The sequence below is a fragment of the Paroedura picta genome, chromosome 1 (genome assembly GCF_049243985.1).
Source record: "Paroedura picta isolate Pp20150507F chromosome 1, Ppicta_v3.0, whole genome shotgun sequence".
NCBI lineage: Eukaryota > Metazoa > Chordata > Lepidosauria > Squamata > Gekkonidae > Paroedura > Paroedura picta.
This window is the reverse complement of record NC_135369.1, coordinates 46,000,784-46,026,162: the sequence shown is the minus strand read 5'-3', so window position 1 is coordinate 46,026,162 and position 25,379 is coordinate 46,000,784. Positions and strand designations below refer to the sequence as shown.

The following is a 25,379-nucleotide window of genomic DNA, read 5'->3' as shown; positions in this document are numbered from 1 at the left end:
GTGAGGGACAGATCTTCAGTTGATTTTTGTACCAGTGTGAATCACTTAGTTCAACCAGTTGAAAAGAAGGTCAAAGTGGCTTTAAAAATGCTGGCATTTGTAGCTTGTCACAACAAAATGATGTGGCTGTAAGAAAAGTTACTCCATTATTAAAGGAGTAACAGGAGCCCAGTCCTCTTCTGCATCTGGCCATTCTAGAACTGGCTGTTCTTCACATCACTAGAATTCTTGCATCTGCAAAGGAACATTGGTCTGTTGCCAGTAGAAGAGAGTCAGATGGTTGATGTGCTTGCCCTAAATTAGTTACAACGATGTCACTGATGACACTGATCATGAATCTGAAGCTACTGAATGGCACAGTCCCCCTTACTGTCTTAGTCAAACAACTGCAACAGAAAACAGAACCTATCCTATTGTTCTAATATACATATATATAAAGGAAGAGATAAGAAACGTCTATTGATATTTATTGGAAAATTGTTTAGCCTAGGATAGGTTCTGTTTTCTGTTGCATTAATTTTGAACCGTCCTTTTTTTCGCGGTGTACTTTTAGTCAAACAACTGAACAGCTGGCTATAACTCACCCACCCCTTAGTGTCAGAATGGCGTATTATAAATGGGTTGAGTTTAGCACGTGGTGCTATAAAATGTGGAGTGTTGAGCATTTTATAGATGTTTTTTGTTTGCAGGTTTCTTGGGCTTCTTAAAACCAATTCAGTCTCACTTTTGCATGTTTCCTTGTGCAATTTCCAGAGCTCCTGGGCTTGTTTGAAATAGAAATGAGAGGTCTGCTGCTGTTTTAAAGAAAAATAGCTCCGTGGCAGGGTTTGCAGCAGGCATGTTCAAGTGGAGAACCTATAGACTAGAGACAGGGCCTCAACAGATGGGGCAGAGGCCTGTGTTCCATGATGCAAAGACAAGCCAATGTTTATAGCTTCAGTAGACTGCTTTATTGGCTTGGCTGAGCTATAGCCCTCAATGAATACTTTCTGGCCAGTTTATGGCACTCCTAGGGCCCAAACTTCAGCTCTCCATTCCTGCTTACTTTGAGGCTGCCTCCCAACTCTACAGCACCACCATCTTCAGAGCCTACCTGGCTCCACCCTGCCTCCTTAGCCCTCTGCCTACCTGATCCCCAATAGAGTGCCTTCTCCCTGCACATCTGCTATGTGGACCAACCGTGCCCTGCCATCATTGGCCAGGGCCACATCCGACCTACTGGTTACCCCTTGGGTTTTGCTCTGGTCCTCCTCCAGCCTGGGGGTTGTTACTGTAGCCTTTTTTCTCCTGGCCCCCAGCTGGCCCCCAGAGATGTCAACAAGCCCTTAAGCCATGACAATTGCAGTGAATACTCTTCTTCCACTGCAGATGAAAGGAAAAGGTTTTGCCCCATCACTGCCCAAATGTTTTGAGCACTGTCTCGAATTTCGATTGGCCAGAGCTTCTGTGAAGAAACTTCCTTCATAAAAATTGGAGAGCCACAGGTAGAATAAAAAAGCCTCTTTCAGATGTTCTTGGTCTTAAAGCACTACTGATTTGTCACCTACTCACCCGTCTTCTATCGTGTTGCTTCTTTAAAGTTGATACAATTCCAATGTGATTATATTTCTTTGGTTTTATACCGGCAATGGTCATAAAGTTCTAGGTTTTGCTAAGATAGCTAACATCTCTAATGAATAAGTCCCTGTTCAAGCCAGGGAGGGGAGATAGAGTGAAAACTCCTAATGAATTCTAGTTCTGCAGTTTCACGCTAGACTCCCTTTGAAGGCATTTCAAAGGGAACTATTCTCTGTTGGTTCTCTCTTCAATTGATGCTTGTGTGTGTGTTTTACAGAGCACATCAACTGGCACCAGAAGATCACCAGATCATTCTCTACCTCTCACTGCAGCTGGCCCTCGTCAGGCAGGTAGGTACAAAGATTGGTGTCTATAAAATGGTGGTGATACTTCTTTAGTGTATAGCTGCAATCAAGGAGGTCTTACTTTCAGGGCAGTGGCATTGGAACCTCAGGGAATTCTTCCTACCTTGGTTCGTTTGATAAGAAATCATTGTGTCACTGCCACAAGATTCTGATGTACCAGAGAAGTCTTTTGAAGCCTGATTCATGGTGCATGATTAGTTTCCTCAGCACACTGGCCATTGCCTCTTGGTCTAAGAAGGCACTGCTGCAGCCAATGCTCTCTCAGAACTGAGGTGTGGTAAAATAGTATATAGCAAGGACTTGTTGGGGGCAAACTCCAAAATGATGACTGAGAACTCAGAGGGCATTCTTTTTTTAAAAGCTACAGATGTTGTTTTTGTTGTTTTGTGGAGTTTAAATTCCCTAATGATTTTGTTTAGATATTAGATTTTTCTGCAAATTTGGAACTTCCTTCAGGTTTCTAGATAAATCCTCCCTATCCATCCTTAGTTCCATTTTGCTGACCTATTAATCCACTCTATGAATTACTATAATACGTAGCACTCAAATTATCAAAGAACTTCTTGTAACTCTTGCAACAACCCTGTAAGCTAGATCATTTATATTGTATTATATTATCACCATCAACTAGGTTTTGCAGATTTGGTGGGAAGGGGATGGAGACTAAGTTAAAGTGGCTTACCTAAGACCACATTGTTACAGAGATTTGAAGAGGGTTTTTTGGCATTCTTCTGGGCTTTCCAGTTTCCCTTCGTGCAGTTCACTGAACTCCTGGATTTTTTTAAATTACTTTTTTATCTTAGAAAAAGAAAAAATAAACTGTAAAAAAGGAACTTAGATATGTTACATCATGACATTTTAAAATTACTATATTTTTAAAATAAAGTAAGCATTAAAAAGTTCTCTCCACCTCCTCTTCATCAAAATGTTATCAATAAATAATATTTGACAATACTGAAAATCAGTAGTTACAATAAACCTGTAAGGTAGATAAAACCCCTGAAACTGTATTCCTGGGAGACAGTGAACCCCCAAAAGAACAGGGGGCAAAGTGAGGTGGTCTGCTGTGAGACACAAAAATCATTGGAAATCATTGCCCTCTCTTCTGAAGATCTTAAGTGCCCTTTAATTTTCAGAACTGCATGGTTGGATAGATGCCTCTTTCGTAGCTCGATCTCTTAGCAACTATACTTCACGGGTTCTTTTTAAAAATCAGTTCATTTCTTAGTAGGCTAACAGAGACTTTCTGGTATCACTGTTTTTTGTTTATTTGTTTGTTTGTTTTTTCACTTAAGTAGTCCTGATCAGCTTCCAAGGAACTTCAAGGTTCTCTGAACACAGATCTGAAACATTTACAGTGCTATCACATTATTCTAGATTAATTAATCTACCCAGCAGGTAAAAACCTTGCTTCTGTAAAGAAAATGAAATTGAGTGAGGCAGGGATTCTGTCTGTACACATTGGTTTCTACCAGGCTTCCCCCATTTGGGATTTTAGTCAGGGTATGATTTATAGTATACTGGAATGTTTTACATTTTTAATTTTTGTATATGTTTTGATGCTGTTACCCACCCTGAGCATTTGGAAGGATGGAATACAAATAAAAATTATCATTGCATCTGTAAACTGCTCTGCGGGAGCGGTAGAAATAAAGCGCTAAGGGCAATGTGGGAGGAGAAAGGGGCAGGACGAGTCCAGGATAAAAACTTGCAGGGCCCAATCAGGAGCCGCAAAGCCCCTCCAAGTGTCAGTCTGGGAGGTGAGGGGGCCGGGGGAAGAGCCTTCGCCACCCAGTGGTGAAGCTGGGACATTGGGGGGGAGGGTGGCCAAAAGGCTTTCGCCGCCCAGAAGCCGGGACCTGGGGGGAGGGGGGAGACGTTCCCAGCCGCCCAGGAGCGCAGCCACCGGTCCGGGTGCCTGGGACCGCCTTTAACCGGGGGGGGGGCAGGGAGAAAGGCCTTCCCAGGCACCCGGGCAGCGCTCGAGATCACCGGCTCGCATAGCCAGCGATTCCGCTCCCGGGCGCCTGGGAGCACCTTTAACCTGGGGGGAGGGCGGGGAGAAAGGCCTTCCCAGGCGCCCGGGCAGTGCTGCCAGGGTGGCTGGGAATGGCTAGCGCCTGCTGTATTCTTTTTACAGCAGGGTTAATTACTAGTCATTGAATAATGTGCTTTCATTTCTCTATACACACCATTTGCAACTGAGTTGTCCACACAGGATAATCCAGTTGCAGACAATTTCCGTAGTGCACTGAAAGTGCGATATCCAGCTATGTGTGGTTACCAAAGAGAATGTTTAAGGATTAACTCATCTGTATTAATTTAACATTAAGATCAACTCTTTGTAAAGGCAGGCTGCTTGGCAAGAAGGCCAAAGCTCAGGGAGCTTAGAATCAAAACAGGCAGCCTCATGTGATGTTTCTGATACTGGACTCTACTACTGCAGACAGAGTGAGGGGTAGAGTAGAATTGCCCAGTAGCACATTCAGAACGAGCATGTTATATGAAAAGGCTAGACTAGAACCTCACATGGTAACTTTATATCTGCATGGGGAGGAGGCATGGCTCAATGGTAAGATGCATCTGCAAAGGATCTCAGGTGGCAGATGGAAGGAAAAATCTTTCTGTGTCGGGGACTCAGAGCAGATGCTGTTGAGCTAGATAGCCCAGTGGCAACTTCATATGAGTTTTTCTTATGTAAGGAACTGAAGAAAACAAGGTGGCAGTCCAGCATTACGTTTAACCTAAATCAGGCTGACTGGAGCAACAGCATCAGGCTCCTTCCATCCCATACTCAAAGGAAAGCAGAACAGGAAGGAGTTGTTTATCTGGGACCTGAACATGCTTCTGTCAGTTTTAAGGGAGCCTTATTACATTTCAGCTTATGTTTCAAGGGATCCTAATTACAACTTTCTGTTCTTAAGTATCTTTACATAAGCTTTAATGCCTCTGAAGAAGCTTCCAGGAAACCAAATTAAATATTAACATAGATTTTACTTCAAGAAAAACCAAATACTTAATTCCCCCCCCCCCCCAAAAAAATATTCCCAAGTTCATGTTAATGAGCACTGTGCTAAGAATGTGTTTAAAGCCAACATGGTTTTCATAAAGGGTAGCCATGAAAAGACTGATTTAGCTAAATATAGAATATTCATCTGCCTAGTTCTCTTTCTTCCTCCATTGGTACGCTGCTTTAATTATTATGCCAATTATACTGAGCAAAGCTTCATGCGGGCCAAGGAATCCTAAGAGTACTTCAGGGCTATCTGTACTGAACTTGTATTCTGGTACGATTTGTGGAAATTGTGCTTAATGTGCATGGACCTGCCTTAGATGTTGGTCCAATTTATGCCTAGAGTTTCCAGCCTGGCTTGCATGCAAATACAGCCTGTTTATGTGTGCGAATCTCTTTAGATGATCAAAAAGGCTTTAGGTTTGTTTCTATTTTAAAAAAACACACATAGCAGAGGAGCAGATGGTAAGAAATGTGGGAAAGTGGTGGTTCAGTATTCAGATTTTTTTTCTATGGATCCTTTCCCCCAAGAATTGGAACATAAATGTTAGCAGGTCCACAAGTGCTGTAGGTGGGTGTGGGTGGCAGAAATCAAAATGGGCAATAGAAAGAGCTGACCAGGAACATAAAGCAACTGTTCACAGCTCAGAATAAGGGCAATTTTACGTTATTTAATTCCAGAAGAGTACCTGTGTTAGTCTGTTGTAGCAAAATTATACAGGAGCATTAGCTCTTCAGAGAATAGCACAACACTAACATGAGCTCGTACTGAATTGAACGGTGTTAGACTTTCAGGTAGCCTCAGTTCTTTAATCTTTTTAGTAGGTGTAATTTTTTTTTAATTAAGGTGATATATGCAAAAAAATCACCATTGAATCTTAGATACTGATATTTTATATTACATTTGTAGACTTTAGCGTGCAGCATTTGTAGGTCATATCTTAGGGCTCCCCAGCTGGCTGGCAGCTCTGGAATTCTGACACAGGGTGCAACCACAATATGACTGGCAAAGGAGATATACCCAACAACAAAATGACTGCTATTGGAGGCAAAGCTAAGAATTCAGTTTAAACACCACATTTGACATGTGCAATGCCACATAGGTAAAGTATTCTGTCCTGGTAACAGCATGTTTAAATAAGGGCTGCCTATGGCAAGCAGTATTGTGAAAGCCAAAATGATAATGGGAATATGATCAGTACTCAGACAACATATGAAGCCACCTTGCTGTATTTGGATTTGGAAGCACTCCTGAGGCAAGGGGGGAGTTTCCCAGCTCAGCTACCTGGAATGTTTTTAACTCAAGATGCCTGATGAACATGGGAACATTCCCCCATTGAGGTACAACCCTTCCCTATTCAGATCACACACTGGAAAAGACAGCCATTATTTTTGTGAATTGGTACAGTTGGAGGTTATGTTAATTAACTCATCCAAATCATTACAAGTAGAGCGAGCTGTTCTGCTGCTGTGAAATGGCTTTTAAGATTTCATATTTCTGTGCACAAGAACAGGAAGGGGGAAAGGTGACTGTTCAGCAGCTCTTTTTCTTCTCCAAATATGCCACATTTCCAAAGTAAAACTGTATTGTTTGAGACAATATTCTAGGTGTTCCATGAAAATATATAAAAGAAATGGAAGGGCCTTTTTTTTCATTGGCAACGTTCTAGCTGCTCAGGGCTAACATACGCTTGTGTGTTGACCAGTTCCTAATTGTGGCATCAGCTGATGACTTGCATGTATAAATGAGGTGTCACAGCCTATCCTGCTGAAAATATCGGGTGATAGGTACTAAGAAAGCACCCTCTGTGCCTGAGATATGCTGCCAGCAAATTATTATTATTGTTGTTGTTGTTGTTGTTGTTGTTGTTGTTGTTATTGTTATTGTTATTGTTATTGTTATTGTTATTGTTATTGTTATTTCAATTTATTTCCCGCCATTCCCAAATGGCTCGTGGCGGGTTACAGTGTCTTAAAACCCCATTAAAACTCCCATTAAAAGACTTAAAAATATCACAGCATGGCGGCACAATAATAAAATCCCATTCCTACCCCCCTTCCTAAAAAAGGGGGGGGTGGAGGAGAAGGAGGTCAACGGTGTTCAAGAAGAAGCCCGGGGGAGAGCAGTCGATGTACCACAGCAGCCCCAGCCTCAACCATAGACCTGGCAGAAGAGCTCCGTCTTGCAGGCCCTGCGGAACGTTGAAAGGTCCCGCAGGGCCCGCAGCTCTCCTGGGAGTTCATTCCACCAGTTGGGGGCCAGGACCGAAAAGACCCTGGCCCTGGTTGAGGCTAGGCGTGCTTCCCTGGGCCCGGGAACGACCATAAGATTCTCACTCGCAGAGCGCAGAGCCTTAGGGCGGCAGGCAGTCCCTCAGGTATGTGGGTCCCAACCCGCGTAAAGACTTAAAGGTTAGAACCAAAACCTTGAACCGGATCCGGACGGCAATTGGTAACCAGTGCAGCTGCCTCAGCACAGGCTGAATGTGGGCCCTCCAAGGTGTGTCGGTGAGGACCCTAGCAGCTGCATTTTGTACAAGCTGGAGTTTCCGGATCAGAGATAAGGATAGGCCCACGTAGAGCGAGTCGGGCCAGTGGTCTTACAGAAGCCATCTCCAGATAGAATCATAGAATTGGAAGGGATCTCCAGGGATCTAGTCCAACCACTTGCACAATACAGGAACTCACAACTACCTGTCCACCGTCAGTGACCCTAATTTCATGACCAAGTGATTTCCCTACTACCACCAAAACTCTCCAGAATCCAGCCAGGCATGGAAGAAATTCACCTACCATCCCACAGCAGCAATTAGCGATTCCATGGGTATTCAGGGAAGGACCACAAGAGACAAACACTGGCACATCCCTTCCTGACCACCCACTCATATGCCTAAGTTCATAAAATCAGCATTTCTGTCAGATGACTATCTAGCCTCTGCTTAAAAACTTCCAAAGATGGAGAACTCACCACCTTCGGAGGAAGCCTGTTCCATTGAGCAGTGGTTCCCAACCTTTTTATCACCGCGGACCACTCAACACTTGACAATTTTACTGAGGCCCGGTGTGGGGGGGTAGTTCTCTATTCTCAACCACTGCCCTAACGCTCTCTGATCACTATGGTAATGTTTAAACATCCCTTCAAAATAAGATACAGACACGCCACAACAATGAACATAAGGAACATTTTATTTTCATGGAAATTTTAACTCATGACAATGACAAATCAATGGGAACCCTGAGCTTGTTTCTCTGCAACGAGATAGTCCCATCTGGGAGTGATGGGAGACAATGACACCCAAAGTGTGTTGTAAAGGGCGGGGGGGGGGGATGAAGTAAAGGACTGGGGGGGGGAGAAGGCGTCCTTCGGGGCTCACCTCCAATTAGTCGAAGGACCACATGTGGTCCGCAGCCCAGAGGTTGGGAATCGCTACCATTGAGGAACCACTCTAACTGTCAGGAACTCCTTCTGAATGTTTAGCCAAAAATTCTTTTAAATTAATATTAACCCATTGGTTCTTGTATGACCCTCTGGGGTAACAAAAAGCAACTCTGCTCCATCTTCTATATAACAGCCCTTCAACTATTTGAAGATGGTTATCATATCACCTCTTAATCATATTATCATATCACCTCTTAGATGTTCATGTATCTCATAGACTCTCTAACAAACTCCTCTCATTGGGCTTAGACATACATTCTTTGATGGACCACGAGGAGAAATGTATTTATAAGTGTATAGTAAGGAGACTAGAGGACATTGAATATCAATCCTTACTGTCATTTACTTCTCCATCTTGCTCTCCCCGTGTATGGAATATTGTCCCGCTATATAAAGTTATCCCCCCCTACCTGACTATCATTGAAGCTTTCTCTGACAGGAAAGCACTCTTATTTGCTCGGCTGAACTCTTTCCCCTCTAATGTTCTTTTAGGAAGGTTTAACCGCATTCATTTAGCGGAGAGACTGTTTTCACGGCTGTATGGTCCCTGATCTCCTTCCGCATATTATTATGTTCTACCCTAAATTTTCTCTATACCGCCAGGGGGTATCCGACATTCTCCTTTCAATTCCATAGTAACGACACGGCCATGATCAATAAATTACTTGATAGCAAGGATCCTGAGCAGATCGCCCGCATTGCAAATTTTTTAGCAAAGGTTTTTAGAATTAATTCCTTGTTTTTAACAAAATTGAGTAACTCTGTCTGATTCTTATATTTGTACTATTTTGTATTTCCATACCTGTATTATTCTTTATGCCAATAAAGGCTTTTTGTATCTATCTATCTAACACTACTATTATTCCTCATGTATGGAAAATTGTAATGTGGATAGCTATTTCTGAATATTAATTTAATATAACATGGATAATTTAATATAACATGGACTTTTTCAGGATTTATAATGTATATAAGATGTCCTTTGTGCTCCTATTCTGAAGCCTGATTTTTATTGATTCAGTCTTTATGTTAACTTGGGATGCTGATCTTATTTTTGGCTAATAGCCATAAAATCTTTCTGAATCCAGTATGAATGTGGAATTAAGTGTGAAACCATTTTTATTTTCCAGATTTGTGATGCAATAGAACACCTCCAAGAAGCAGTGAAACTGTGCAAGGATCATATGAACTCTCTTCACTTGCTAGCCCTCCTCTTTTCAGCTCAAAAAAACTATCAGCCTGCTTTGGATGTCATCAACATGGCCCTTTCAGAGTATCCAGAAACCTTTAGGTAAGAAACATGAGAAATATATTCCACATTTGAAAGATCTGTGTCATTTGTATGTCTGAAGCAGGAGGCAGGCTGCTTTTTTGGCACTGAGAACCAGGAAGCCCTGCTAAGGACACAATTCTTGGTAAGCTAAGCCTAATTATTATTATTATGGTTGTTGTTGTTGTTGTTGTTGTTGTTGTTGTTGTTTTAACATATTTTAACACATTTGCTTTTATTTTGTGAAAAGCTTTGAGTAGGTCTGGTAAGGTTGGATAGAAATGGTTTTTGGGAGGAGAAATGGGCTCTGCTGACTCCCAACCTCCAAAGCTAGCAATGGCTTGCAGCTGTCATTCTTGACTGCTACTTGTAGCTGCTGTATTGCGATGGGAGTAGGCATAGACAGGAACAAAGTCTCTTTACCACTGCACCACCTCCTTCGACACTGTTCCTGATGCATTAGCATGTCATGTTCTTCACAGCATAGGTCTAAAGCACCATGTTGGGAGGAGGGTAGCGGCAAGGAGAAGCAGGTGCTTTACCTCCCCTGTCTACCTGTCAACCAACTGGCCCTCACATCATCAGCTTACCAGAACAGCAGCCATCTGCACAAACATAACTTATGTTTGGGGAGTAGGGGAGAAGGAGGGAGTTAAAGAAGGCGGTGTCTCAAACACATCACGTGATCCAGAGGAAAACTCAAGCACGTATTATGAGGTGCCTGAGCTCATATTTTGAACCCAGGAAATAAGAACTTCAGCAGTATCTCTATTTCTACTTATAATAAGAGTCTCTCTACCCCTTCCTTGTTTTATAATGAATGAGGTCAGGCAAATAATGAGTATTATTACTATTAATTAAATTTATAGCCCACTTTCCTCCAAAGACTCAAGGCGGGTTACATAAAAATATAATTCCATAAAAATCCCATAATACCCCCTAGGCAGTATAACTCCCAAGGTACGAAAATGGCCAGGTCCCTCCTGCCTCCCACAGTCGTCTAACAAAGGGTACGCTAAAGGCTATATAGCACAATCGGGGGGTGGGGGGCATTGTTCTTACTGACCTGGCCTTAACCATAGACCTGGCAGAACAGCTCCGTTTTGCAGACCCTGTGTAACTTTGTCAGTTCCTGTTTGACTTGTAGTGATGTATCTTGTGAGTGAATTTATGGGACTCAGTTGGGTGACAATGAATGTAATATCATAAGACCACTGGGGCCACTTTGAAAATGCATTTAGTGCATCCAATACAAACATACCATTTCCTGTCCTAGAAGCAGCTTGGGATAATCTGAGCTACAAGTTTTTGGCAAGGCTCAGTTTGAACCACCATAAAGCTGCCTGTGAAGGATGTGTGATGGTTAGAACCTATCAAGCTAGAGACATGCCCCTCCTCCCTCCTTGCTAAAGCAGTCCTAGGTCTGTTTTGTAATTTTTTTTTTATAATTTTATTATTTATTATTATATGAAGCATTTACTGAAAAGTAAAGAGAAAAAAGCGACCAGCTGATATGGTTTGCCATCCTCTTTTAACATACATATTCAGTTCCCATCACCTATTAATCCTAATCTAGAAGTTTTTACCATTTTTCTTAGCAAAATGATTGTTAATACATATGAGAATATGATCTATTATAAGAATATATTCTATTATTATCTTAAGTGATATAAGGTCAGTCCCTTCATAAATTGGCCCTGACCTAAGAGTTACTGCTGCTGTCTTGTTAATACATATGAAGTATGGTTTGTCATCTTCTTTTAGCATACATATTGGCATACATATTCAGTTCCCATCACATATTGATCCTGATCTAGAAGTTATTACCATCTTTCTTAGCAGAGTAATTGTTGATACATATAAGAGTATAATCTATTATAAGAATATATTCTGTTATTGTCTTAGATGATATAAAGTCAGTTCCCTTCATATATTGGTCCTGTCCTAAGAGTTACTGCCGCTGTCTTCCCCACAGGAAACCAGGAGAATGCTCCACTGTTCAACACATCCTTCAGGTGGTCGCAGAAAATAAAATTGTGTTTTTTTCCATAGTAGAGTATTTCTGATTGTCCTTCTGTCAGGGCCAAAGAAGTCTCTTGCTTGATTCTTGCTTGCAGTCGCCTTTAAGTAGGCTCTGTATACTTTATCAATCTGGATCTCTTCCTCTGGTCGCACAGAGATATCTCCTGATAACTTTTTGTGTGCTGCCGCCTTTGAATAGACTCTTTTTATTTTGCTGATCCAAATCACTTCCTGCTCTAAATAGACTTCCAGGTTTTCGGTGCTTTCCTTCCTTGAATCTGTTTTCCCAAGTTCTTCCAAGGTGCTTTGGATTTTTACGTCCCTAGCTCTCTCCCCCTCCTCTTGATTAACTTCCAGACATTGAATTCTCGTTTGTATTGTTGACTGAGCTGTGTCCTCTTCAACTGCTCTCTCCAGACCGTCGGCTCCGTCCAAAAGCTCCCCCTTAGTCCCTCGGATTTCCTTTTCCACCTTATTAACTGCTTTCAGTATCTCTGAGTTCCCTTCGCATAACAAATGGAAAAGCTGTGCCTTAGTTAATTTTTCCATGGTTCTAGGCAGTCACAAAGTATAAACAGAAAGTCTCATGAGGTCTCGCGGGAGCACGAGCGTTCCCAAATTATCAGTTTGTCGATCTCCGTATCAAGTCAGCTTCCCCCACTGTACTCTCTCCAGCAAAGCTTTAAAGTCTCTTTTTTCTTAAGGTCTCTCTTTGTTTGGTTAGTGGGTATAATTAGCTGGGAGCCTCTCACTCGACGAAAGAAGGAATTCACTTGTAAATTGGTTGAGGAGGGGGGGGGAAGAGCTTGTGGGGAAAGAAAAGGAAAAGCCAGAAAGCTTTCAATCCTTACTGTTGTAGACTTCAGCTCCTGTCAGTCTAGTGAAAGATGATCTGGGAAGAATGTAGGGTCAGCTGGTCATTTCAAGCTTAGAAAGTTATTTACGACAAGGGCGCCATCATGACCTTAAGCACATGCCGCAGTTGATCCGGAGAGTTTCGTCTCCCTCCCTCTCCACGGATCTGTAGGACCCTCAGGATGCCGTTCCCGGTTCCTGGGGCGACTGGCGAGCAGATTTGCGTATCTGCTCAGGTCCGCCAGGTGCGGTTGCTCCTGACCCTCAGCATGGCTTAAGAGCCGGACAGAAGCCCAGATGTTATGGTGCCATCTTCAGTCTACCAAGATGTCGTAAATATTTTTATTATGATAAGATGAAGGGAAATATGGACAGCTTTCCTGAAGCATAGTTGGAAGGGCAAAAGATGATCCAGTGTTGGAGAGATGATCCAGTGTTGGATTGTAGGTCTGTAATGCAAGTTGCAAAGTTGGGTCACTTTGCAGGTGAAGGACCTGCCCTGACCACTGTGAAGGACACTTTGTTTGCCATCACCCATCCTCTCCACAGGTGAACTGTTGAATAAAGTATAACTATATGAAATGAAATTGATAGGGATAGTTTTTTTACGTGTTTTAATGGTTGTAAGCTTGCCAGAGTATTGAAAGGAAGTAGGACAGTTTTTAATAAATAAATACAGCAATGTGCATTACTCTAGATAGGGTGATCCTGCCAGTTGTGAGGATTTCGAAAAGCTCAAGACCCTTACCAAGTAAAGATTTTTCTTCATTAAGTAATGTCCAAAGAGACCTTTAGGAAGGTCAGGAAAGGCGTGTGCTGAATGTGGAAGGTGTACTCCCCACTGCAAACATCTGTAATGTAGCTCAGGCGCTATTTTCTTTAAGGAACAGCAGCTTTGGGAATGGGGAACTTTTTGGAGCAAAAAAAGCAGTGTGAAAATAGTGAGTCATCTAAATCTTGCCTCTTCAGTAAGTCCTGAGCTCCAAATCATTCCCTCCCCAACTGGGTTTGCCCACTGAGTTCCAAATGCATGTTGGTGAGGGAAAACATGCTAGTTGAGCCAGGTGCGTCAGGTGAGTAGCTTAGGGAAAGCCATGCAGAACAAAGGAACTGTGGCCGGGGAAGGGATAAAGCCAGCACCCCTTCTCTCACATGGTGATTCCTCACAAATGCTACCGCCTCAGATTTCTTTTTAAATGTTGATTTCAGGGCACTCCTATGTATATAGTTAGCACTTGAAAGTGGTGGGGAAATAAGTTGCATCTGGAATAAAGAAGTTTGTCTGGGGAAGAAAAAGCAATATAAATGTGTACAAATGGAGTAGGGAAGAAAATGCACAAACAAAAACCAAAGGAAAGGACAAGTTTTAGAAACAAAAGCCCAATAGTCCCTGTCACCCCCAGAACTGAGGCCCTGGGAACTATATTTGTGCTGTATACCGAATAGTATAATTACTGACATTAAATTTTGGGCTTTGCCTTTGCTGTAAATAAAATAGTTCTTCATGTAGTTCTCAAACTTGAAGGAAAATTATAGCTTGGAATGACTCAGAATGAATTGTCTCAACAAAATAAGCAGGTTTGAAATGGAAATTATGAAGCAGTATTTGAAAGGCCCTCAGAATGTGCTTCAGGTTTTGTGTGTAATCTGAACTGGGCACTGGGATAGCACATGTAAACTTCCATTATCATGATGACTCTCACAGACAGCGTTGCCTGAACCTGTGCTGAGGAACAGAGGTTGCACCTGGATGACTGGCACGTGGAATGCTATTGCCTGGGTGTGTGTGGTAAAACAAAGGAATTAATAATTCATAACCCTGATTAATGTTTCATAGTGATAATTCATCAGAGTTCTATTTAGAAAGAACAACAAAGATTTCATGGGGATTTCCATGTCTTATCTTTCTGAAAGCCTGTCTCATTGTGAGCACCATCTTTTGAGACAGTGCAAGGTGCCATGCACACCCTAAATGAAGGCCTCAGAAATGCAGAGCAGCATCTTTAATGATCCTCTCAGTATTTGGATCAGGAATTTGTTTATTAGCTTTGTCCGAAAGGCTAGATTCTGAATCATAAACCAGGCTAAGCCTGTATAATCTCAAACCTGATACAGCCCTCCAGTCAGGCCCGGTGGCTTCCAGCCTGAGCCGTTGGGCAACTCCCCAGCCTTTTCAGGGTTAGGAAAAGAGCAAAAGCAGGGGGTGTTTTCTTCTAGCTCTTGATGATTAGCTGCCACAAAGGGCTGATTTATGGATTCAGGTTTAAGAATACTGCTTCATACTACAGGGAGGAGAGCCTAGTTGTGCTAGTCTTTGTCCCCTTCCTAAAAGAAAAGACATGATAAGCTGTTCATCTCCATTTGTGAAGCCTGGAAGCTGCATAATAAAATAGCGTAAAGAAGTATCAGAAAAAGGTTTGGCTTTGTTGCAGGGAAAGAGGTAACCCTGCTGGATGCCTCTATCAATAGAAGAATAATGTCCTCATTATTAAAAGAAGTAATCTTTTCACGGAGGTTAAGATGACTGAGCAGATGGTGAACACCATGGTGCAGAAAATACCTCCCTCATAGGGACCTGTCCTGATCAAAAATGATTGTATGCAACAATCCTGTGGCCCAACCTTATCCTAGGGAGAGGCCTGGAGTTCTTGGATGCTGCTCACAGCCCCTGATTGACACACAAACAGAATATAATTTCTAAGTGAGACTCCTGTTGGCCATTGGTTTCTCTTAACTCTTTTATAGCATGTGATGTCAGTGAACTGGACTGTTTGCCACTCTTGCCTGGGCAACCTGAGCCCTTCTCCCATGTGAGTGTGCATTACAGCCCTGCCTTTAATTACACAAGCACCTGCTGCTTCTCAAATATTACAGAACAGCACATTTTTCCCTTTTACCTATCCACATCACCAGTTTTATCTCTGAGCATATATTTAAATTGTATTTAATTTCTTAATGCCATCACCAGTTAATTTTAATAAATGTTGGATCTACCGTCTTGCATTGCGGTTCTGTGGCATGGAATGAGGAGATGCAAAAAGAGAAGATACTGTGATACAGTAGTAGCATTCTACCCTTAACAGTAAGTCCAAACTGTGGTTGAATATGAACTTTCTCCTGTGGACTCTGACAATCCTATATACTTCCTTCTGTCTTAGACATGCGCTATTGAATGTTGGCAGTCAAATTCAGACGACTTTCAATATTGTTTAGAAATAGGGGCTTTTAAACACATGCAATAACTGTACATGTTATGTACATATACATTTATTTTAAAGTTTATATCTACTTTTAGTTCCTTACACCAAGTGCAGTTAGCAACACAACAATAAGTAGGTGGAAAGTGCTGTCAACTTGCAGCCAAACCTATGGTTTGCTGTTGCCTGCTCCTGCACAGCTGGCCTCTCATCCATGTACTAACAAGGGACAACTCTGCTTAGCTTCCAAGATCTCAGGACAACAGGCTAGCCTGGGCTATTCCTGTCAGGGCAACAATAATTTTAAAGGACCCAAGAACTTAAGAGTTCAGCCACAAGATAAAAACAACAATCTTAAGAGAGGGCTCCACAAGAGGAGGTTTTCTGAGGAACATAGCTGGCACATGTGAGCATACAGGGAGGAGTGGTTCACTAAGCATGCCCCTTCACCACCAGCCTCTGCCTTGACCTGCTGGCTGTGCTATATTGCCTCTAGAACAACATCTAAATTGATTTTGATCCTCATTATGTTCCAGCCTGTGATCTATGGGTCCTGCCCCAGGTTAATAAATCCTGTAATAAATTCTGTTCCTTAATCCAAGGTCAGCAGGGATCTGATGTCACATCTTGTCCAGAATTTTAACTTTCAGGAGTTGACAACTGAGGAATCCAGTGCCAAAGCAGTTGGATGATGAAATGGACCCCATTGGGCCTCAGCACAGGCCAACCAACACGAAATCAGACCTTTCCAGGGCCTGGAAACTGATGGGAGCTCTTGCTGGCAACATAACGATATAGCAGGTGACACACAGACATTGCTTCCTGTGCAGCCAGAAGTGATATCAACATGTAGTGGGTTCAACCAGAGTTTTACCCAAATGCCAGAGCATCCCTGGCAACCACCAGTGATGTGGTGATGTCACTTCTAGGGGCACAGGGAATGACATCTCCCTTGTTTCTTGCCATTTCCTTCCCACCAGCCATCTGAGATACCTGCTAGCAGCAGGGGATTCCCCACTTATCGCAGGGAATGGCACTCCTAGAGCTTCCTGTCTTTTCAAAGCACAACTGAAGTTAACCTCATTGTGTCAGTGTTTGACTCATTAAGACCATTTATGCACTGGAGGTTTCATGTCAGGCTGCAGGCTGGAGTTTTATTCACGGCAGATTGCCCCACCGCTTCCTGCACCCACATAAGAGAGCATTTGGCCTGGTGCGCCTCATCCACCCCCAATTTGTGCTCCTGCATGGAAACTGGGGCAGTGAAGCTCCAAGTGCGTAAACGGTCTAACTATGGTTTCCTCTGTTCTCGCCAAACCAAGATTCCAGACTCTCATTTGATCCTAATTTGGAATTCTGGTTTTGAGGGGCCAGAGACAATCATCGTTTATGGTTGGATAAGCTGCCCATCCATCCTGAAAATCCCGGAACACACCCACTTCCGTGGTCTTCGTCCCGGGTCCCATATGGATCTTGAAATGTCCCGCCAGCCAGCCGGAGCCGACGCCGCGCAGGCGCACAACAGGCGCGCAGGTACATGGGAGACTCAAGGGAGAGGTGCGCAGGAAGCAAGGTGAGGCCAGAGAGAGAGAGGGAAGGAGAGAGGGAGGGAGGCCGAGGCCACGCCTTGATGGTCTGCAACCCAGCCCTGCCCTGTCCTCCCAACATGATGAAATGGCAGCCCCGGAAGAAGGTGAACCCCAACCCACCCACCAATCCACTGACCGGGGGGGCAGGGGATGGGGGTAGCGCACAGGAGCCAGGCAGGCACAGGAGCCCCCTCGCCCCACTGGCCACACCTCGCCCTCGGTCGGCCCCATTGCCTTATATGGCCGCTGCTTCGTCAGGCACCCCTGCCCGCCGGTCCGACCACTGCCCCTTCTGTTCCGCCACTGTCTGCCTGCAGGACTTGCCAGCTGTCCCCGCCCCACGGCTTTTTGTCGCCGGCCGCTGCACTGCTCTGCCACAGTAGCGGTAGCACGTCCCGCCTTACAGCCCCAAAATTCTGATCAGCTTATTATAATAGCAGACTAAGGGTTGCTGCAAGACACTTTAATTATCAAGTTGCATGTGAACACAAAAAGTGCACATGGAATCCCAGGGTTCCCTGGATTTGATATTACATGTGAAGTCTGCCAAAGTGGCTGGTTTGTTAACTACATAGGAAGACCACCCAGGGAGTTTCATGGCTTACTGGGGCTTTGAACGAGGTTCTCCATGATTTAAGGCCAATACTGTCTACTGCATCACACTGGCTTTTCCAAGGGTGCTGTACTATGTGTAATAAATTTGATTAATTGCTCCATAGCGCTGTTGAAAGTTATAGTGGTAAAGAGAGCTGAGTGTAAAAAATAGCATTCCAGTCTTCTATCAGTTTTTGTTGTAAAGTCTAGATATATAGCATTGACGTTGATTTCTTCATTAATGCAGTGAATGAAACACTTTCCTCCGAAGTCAGCTGTAAACAGTGCATTTTCTTCATCATGGTTTACAAAGCTGATTCCATTTAATAGCTCTTCCTTTAGTAAAGATTAGCATCTAAATTGCAAAGAGAAAAAAGATTTAAAGGATACTAAATATATAAACCGTGATTTGTAGCACCCACAATCTAGGTATAATGAGGTCTTAAATATCAGGGTTCTGTGACCTACTTGCACTGATAAAAAGCTGGAGAATTACAGCAATAGTACATATCTGTACACTGGGGGAGCAACACACACTGTTGCATCCATGCTCCTTGTGGCTGGCTGTTTGCATATCGTTTAACACTTTGTTGTTGAAACTGGGCACAGTTTTGTTTTATATATGACGAATACCACACGCCTTAGTCAAGGCCACTCATAATGAAAGTAGCTACAGCAACACATCAAGGTTTCCCCCCCATGAAGGGATCTTTCCAACGAAGAGGTCAGAGCCAGCACCTGAAGGATGCATCCATATCTGCCATTTTCATATTTCAGTTATAATATGTGCCGCCGTGTTATCCAAGCTACTTTATTTAAATGAGGTTTTTGCTTATGAGATGGGTTTTGTTCTTGTGTATACTAATAACATCTTAGCATTTTTTTTTAGCATTAGGTGCCTCTGTTGGGAGGGAATAGAGAAGGGTAATGCAGTTATGGGCAGCCTCACCTGTTGTGTCACAGTGAACCTGTTTCATTTGCTACATTCTGTTCTCTAACTTGTGGTTGAAAACACATATTCATTTCATATGAATGCATGATTTTATGGTTAAGCATAAATATATATACAGAGGTGTATCTTTAAAATATACTGAGAGGGGTGGCTTGTCCAAAACAGTCTCTTGTTATATAACCAGCTAGTGGCCACAGCATGTGTTCATTCATTATTCTCGATACCAGTGGTCCCCAACCCCCGGACTGGGACCGGTACTGGTCCGAAGATCAGTTGGTACCGGGCCGCGGCTCCTCCTCATCCTCCTCCCCAGCTGCTGCCTCAGGGGCTGCCCTGCCACTCTGCCGCTGGCTCACCTTTGGTGCTCTCCGCCAGCCGCCATGGCTGGGACTCCCCCTCGGCCTGGCACTGTGCAGCTGCTGCTAGCAATGCCCCCCAGCAGGTGGCGGGAAGTCAGGGGCGCCGGTAGGAAAGTAAGCAGAGCAGGGACTCAGGCGGTGGCGGTGACGTCCCTCGACAAAAGACTACCCCCCTCCCTGGGCCTCAGTAAAATTGTCAAGTGTTGACCGGACCCCGGTGATAAAAAGGTTGGGGACCACTGCTCTATACTTTTTTCCTTACCTGGCATCCTATTCATGTGAACACAAATCTGCAAAGATGAATCTATTAGCGAGCAGTCCCAGCTTAGTAGCAATGAGTACATTCTTTGCACACAGAAGTTCAGTGAGTGAGCCTGGTGTGGTTATGAGCGGCGGCCTCTAATCTGGAGAACCAGGTTTGATTTCCCAGTCCTCCACATGCAGCCAGCTGGGTGACCTTGGGCCACTCACAGTTCTCTCAAAGATCTCTCAGCCTCAACTACCTCACAGGATGTTTGTTGAGGGGAGAGGAAGAGAAGGCGATTGTAAGGCACTTTGAGATTCCTTCGGGTAGTAAAAAGTGGGTTACAAGAAACAGCTCTTCCTATTCCAGTCCGAGTAAACAAGAATTGGTGAAGAAGTTTGTATAATATGTTCCAAGCACACACACACAGACACACAACATACAAACATATTCCATGATGTATGTGCTACAAGAAAGAAACTATTCTGTAGGACGGGGCAAGCCTGACAATTACCGGCAAGGAATGATGTACATTTTCTATATTTTATTGACAAAGGTTACTATTGTCCAAGTAATCTATGTGACAAATGGTGCATAGGAAATAGAATAAAGTTGAGGATTGCACTGTATCACATCAGCAGAAGCTGTGGTCTGCGAAAGCCAGGGCTAAGTTCATTCCACCTCCCTTCTTGGCTAAGATTTAGAGCTGCAGGCTTCGACCTTGGACACCTTCCCGATCTGCTGCAGGGCTATGGAGCTGGTCAGGAAACAGTGAGTTTCCCAGTGCAAAGGGGAATGCAAAAGGCAACAAAAGGTACAGCAAACCTTGTAATAAGGAAAAGAAGATGAAGGTTTAGCTTGTTCTTTCAGCATGGCTTGTTTCTTCTCTTATTTATTCTTTTAGTTCAAATTTCTTCCCTGCATGAATGCAAAAATAATTTTGTTTCTTCATATTCTCTCAACAAGAGCCTATAAGGCAAAGCAGGCTGAGCACTAAGGACAGCTTAAAGGCAATCCTGATGCAATGGAGAAAGAAACTATATTGCCTAGGGGGACCATAACATTTGGACAAATTGTTTCCACATAGCAATCACATTAGCAATTAAAGTATCACACTTTACAAAAAATAATGCATTTTGAGGGCAGATCTACACATTATGTCCCACTGACCCCAAAGTCGATTCTTTGTCTCATCTTATCTACTTGGTAGAGCCTCTTGTGGCGCAGAGTGGTAAGGCAGCTGTCTGAAAGCTTTGCCCATGAGGCTGGGAGTTCGATCCCAGCAGCCGGCTCAAGGTTGACTCAGCCTTCCATCCTTCTGAGGTCGGTAAAATGAGTACCCAGCTTGCTTGCTGGGGGGTAAAACGGAAATGACTGGGGAAGGCACTGGCAAACCACCCTGTATTGAGTCTGCCATGAAAACGCTAGAGGGCGTCACCCCAAGGGTCAGACATGACTCGGTGCTTGCACAGGGGATACCTTTACCTTTACCTTTTAAGCTTCAGAATGCCATCTAATAGCGTGCTTTTTCAGTTCCCTTTTATTTTTTAATATAAATCCTAGTGGATGGTTATGGCTGGTATTGTATGTCTTTTCATGAGCATTAATCATTTTTATTATGAATCTGTTTTTTGTATGCTACCATAAGGAATATAAAATAAAAATAGGTAAGACAGTGTAATGAGTGGCTCATTCCTTGTAATAAAATTACTGATTTTCCAGAGAGAACACCAGATGTAAACCTCGGAAGCCTGTTTGAATACTGGATAACATTTCACTGCAGTAGGATGTAATAGTTATTACTTGAGGGAGCTTTCACAATTCACACAGTCTGCTGCAACTGATTAAACAAAAAGTGATTTGTAGTGTCAAGTTTGTATATTATCTTATCTATCACGTGTTCCTGCTCTACATCACAGAAGTGACATACATGGTTCTCCCAACTTCCTTCCTATATAATGCAGAAGTACAAATTTTACACTGAAGATATTGTCCATTGAGTCACATGCAATTGATCTAACCAGTTCACTCACATTGGTAGTGACTGTCCATAGTTTAAGCAAAGATTATACCCACTCCTGTAGTCTGAAATGCTTAAGAAATTGATATCTTGGAGACTGAACCTGGTACATAAGTCATGAAAAAGAATGTACTTTACTTTGACCAATTATGCACAGGGTGGGTACTCCAGGGTGGCGGCATCAGGGCAGCGAGGCTAATCCTCAATTCTGCATGACGCTTCCACCATCCCTGGCCCAGCGCCGTGCCCTGGATAGCCCGCGTTATACAAATGCAGGAACTGTCACGATACCAAAGGTGCCATCCGCGGCCCTCCAGTGCCAGTCCCATACATAATTACTCCCGACCTATGGTGTCCCTGAAGGGACACTATACGTCCCTGGCAGTGCCACAGAGCCACGTACCTGGATGGGGTGTTCCCCCTCTCCTACCTTGGTGGGAGAATAGAATGCCACTCCCCTGCCATTGTGCAGTGGGCCCCTGCCCCCCGCTCCCCCCCCCCACACACACACACTGTTGCCATGCAGTGCACTGGGCTCTTCCAGCTCCGGTGTTGTGCATGCTCACATGCTATGCCAGGGCAGTCTGCATATGCCAGGGATTCCCTCCCCCATGCATATGCGGGAAGCGGCGAGGCATGCCACCCGGCAGTAACCCAGGACCCGGCAGTAGCCCAGCATAGCTGCTGCTGTGCATAATTGATCTTTGAGAGGTATTCTTTCCCCAAATCAAGTCTGCCCTTGAGTGCTTTCTGGGATTTAGAAGTATAGCATGCTTACTGATTCTACTCTTCCTGAACTGGAACTTATGGCAGTGTCAAAATACTGAACAGGTATATAGCTTCATTTAACTGAACTTGTTTTCATCAGTCAACTCATATATTTATACTTGTTTTTAGAACGTTTACTCGAACAGGCAGCCTGATTAAAAACAAACAAATCGAAGATCCAAAATAAAACAAAGAATAGGTTGCTTTGAATATTTTAGGTAGCTTTAATGCTCTCTGACTATGTAGATTAGATCAGTGGTCCCCAACCACTGGGCCTCGGCACCGGGCCTCGGCTCTCTCTCCCTGCTCCCCCCCCCCCGCCGCAGCAAGAATCTTGCCAGGCCGCAAGCAAATTGGCCGCCAAAGCAGCTGATTAGCTCATGGCCCAGCAAGCTTCTTTCTGCGGGGGGGGGGGGAGAGGTAAGCGTGGCTGCCTGCACACTGGCGGCGCAAATGCGCGGACCTGCCACGCATGCTCGTTTGTGCCCAGCAGGGCCGCCGGGAGCACAAATGTGCATGCACGTCAAGCCCGCGCATGTGCAAAACCGGGTTGCCCTCCTCCCCACCCCTTGGCAGCGGTCCGCAACTCGAAAAAGGTTGCAGACCGCTGGGTTAGATGAAACAAATCTTCCTCTTTATTTTGGGCAAAAATGGTTTGATGTATTTTTAAATGTACAGTTGTAGTGGGGAAGGAGACAGCGTCAATGGTTTATTGTTAGTGGCATGTTTACTTATGTACAAACTACATAAATGTGTCAGGCTGCCTATTAAGAATTCTCTACTACTGTACCAGAGGGATCTTTTTGGTTGCTACTTTTCCTTGCATAATTTATACAAATATACAGTAGGTACATTATGACTTGTCACAATATCATTTTGCCATGGCCTTAATTTTTGCATACTGGTTTGCAGTATGCCTTGGGGTTCTAGTCTGCCCTCCACTCCACTTGCTTTTTGAGAACAGATGCGGGGTGACATTACCACTGAACTGATATATTTTGCCTTGCCAGTATTCTTCTACATAAACTATCTGATGTGACTGCTTCTAGGACATGATGTTGCATTTATCTCTGGCAATGTACCACTGAGATAAATAGAAGTCATAAGTGAACACAGCAACTGTGAGAACCACGAATCCTTCCTTTCTGCCCTGCCTGATATTGTTACTTAATTGTTAGCTCTAAATGCTAGGGCAAGAAGTGACATGAAAGGTCATCAGCAGTATTCTAAGCAGTAATCAATTAAACTGGGTCATTTAATAATCCCAACCTCCAAATGCAGAGTAAAATTTGGCCTTCAATTGATTTGTGAGGCTGACAAAGAAGCAAGTACTCTGGGATTTTGCAATGCTTCCAAGGCCCATCAATCGACAGCATGATATAATTTTATCCGAGCACCAGTGATTTTCTTTGAGCATTCCAGGTACACTGGTGTTATGGAAACCAATTGGATGGTGTTCCCCCCCCCCCCCGGCTGCCATTTTGTATACCCTTTATTTCCCTACCTTTCTTCTTTACTTTCATTTCTTTTCTTTTCTTGGAGATTCTGTGTTTGTTCAGTCCAGTGCTTGTACATATGTCCTTGCTCTAGGGGAAGAAAGCTATTCCCTGGTAGCACAGATAGGTTTGCTTGTTTCCTTTACATGGGGATAGACATTTTTCTTGCTGTGAATGCTGTAAATAATATACCAACAAGGAAAGGGTAGGATGGCCAGAAATTCTCTTAGCAAACTCTGGGTTGGGAAATAGCTGGAGACGTGTGGTGGGGGGAGCAGGGAGTTGCTGGGATTTGGGGTGGACCTCAATGGAATATAATGCTATGGAGTCCACCCTCCAAAGCAGCCATGTTTGCCTGGAGCTGAGCTGTAAAACTGGAGGATTCCCGGGTCCCACCTGGGGACTGGCATCTCTATTCACAGCAGGGAGCACCAATGTGATATCATTGTACACATGACAAGATGTTTGCCATATAAAAGCATGAAGCCAACCTTAGTAGGGTTTCTAGAAGTGAACCTGTTTGCCCAACTGCAGCATAACACTGCTACTTTGCTTATGAAAACAGCTAATTCAGGCATATGAATGATTCATAATGCTAAATTATTTTAATCCTATTATATCATGCAGCATCCTAAATCACTGTTCTTCACAACTGACCTTGCTGCAAGTCCAAACAGAGGTTTTTATTCAAGCTACTGGCAAGTTGCCTTTATAATCAAGGAAGGAAGGAAAACCGCTGGTCTCCTGTTTCTCAGTGAATGGTCTTTCTGGATATTGCCGTACACATTTAGCTTCATAAAGTTTCCCTTGTTCTCTGATAAGTGAATTTCATTTCATAAATTAAATGAACAGTTTCTTGTGATATGTAATCAGGTTTGTAAGACTCATTTTAGAAAGCAAGATGAGAGGAACAAGTCTCTGGATGTCATATCCAGACACCTACACCTACTGCCAGGAACTTGGGGGTGATCTTCAATGCCTCCTTCTCCATGGAGGCTCAGGTCACTAAGGTAGCCCAAGTGGTGTTTTTTCATCTGCGCCAAGTGTGGCTACTAGCGCCCTACCTGTACTCTGAACATCCAGCCACAGTAATCCATGCAATGGTTACTTCCAGGCTAGACTACTGTAACTCACTCTACGTGAGCCTACCCCTGGCTTTGACCTGGCTTTGGAAGTTACAGCTGGTACAAAATGCAGCTGCAAGGGTCCTCCCTGGTACAGCTTAGAGGGCCCACATCCAGCCAGTCTTGCGTCATCTGCACTGGTTACCAATCTGTTTCCAGATCAAGTTTAAGGCATTGGTTTTAACCTTTAAGGATATACGCAGCTTGGGCCCAGCCTATCTGCCAGACCGCTTGTCTGTCTATGCCCACCACAGGGCACTCCGCTCTCTAGATATGAATCTGCTGGTGGTAACAGAACCCCGGGACATTAGCCTGCCCTTGACCAGGGCCAGAGCCTTTTTGGCCCTGGCCCCAACCTGGTGGAATGAGCTTCCAGAAGATTTCCACAGGGCCTGTAAGATGGAGCTCTTCCACCAGGCGTATGGTTGAGGCCAGGCTGTGACCCTGGAGTTACCATCAGGGAATCCTCTAGAACAGTGGTTCTCAACCTTCCTAATGCCGCGACCCTTTAATAC

The 25,379-nt window shown here is 43.9% G+C and overlaps 1 protein-coding gene across 8 annotated transcripts in view; it reads left to right on the top strand.

Annotated features, from left to right (window-relative positions):
- Nucleotides 1–25,379, top strand: part of TTC7A (tetratricopeptide repeat domain 7A) — a 198,468-nt gene that overhangs the window by 95,522 nt on the left and 77,567 nt on the right. For all 8 annotated transcript variants that reach the window (XM_077336987.1, XM_077336959.1, XM_077337005.1 and 5 more), the window contains 2 exons: nt 1,835–1,907; nt 9,505–9,665. In XM_077336987.1, coding sequence (XP_077193102.1) covers nt 1,835–1,907; nt 9,505–9,665 — 234 coding nt within the window. The remainder of the gene's footprint in view (nt 1–1,834; nt 1,908–9,504; nt 9,666–25,379) is intronic.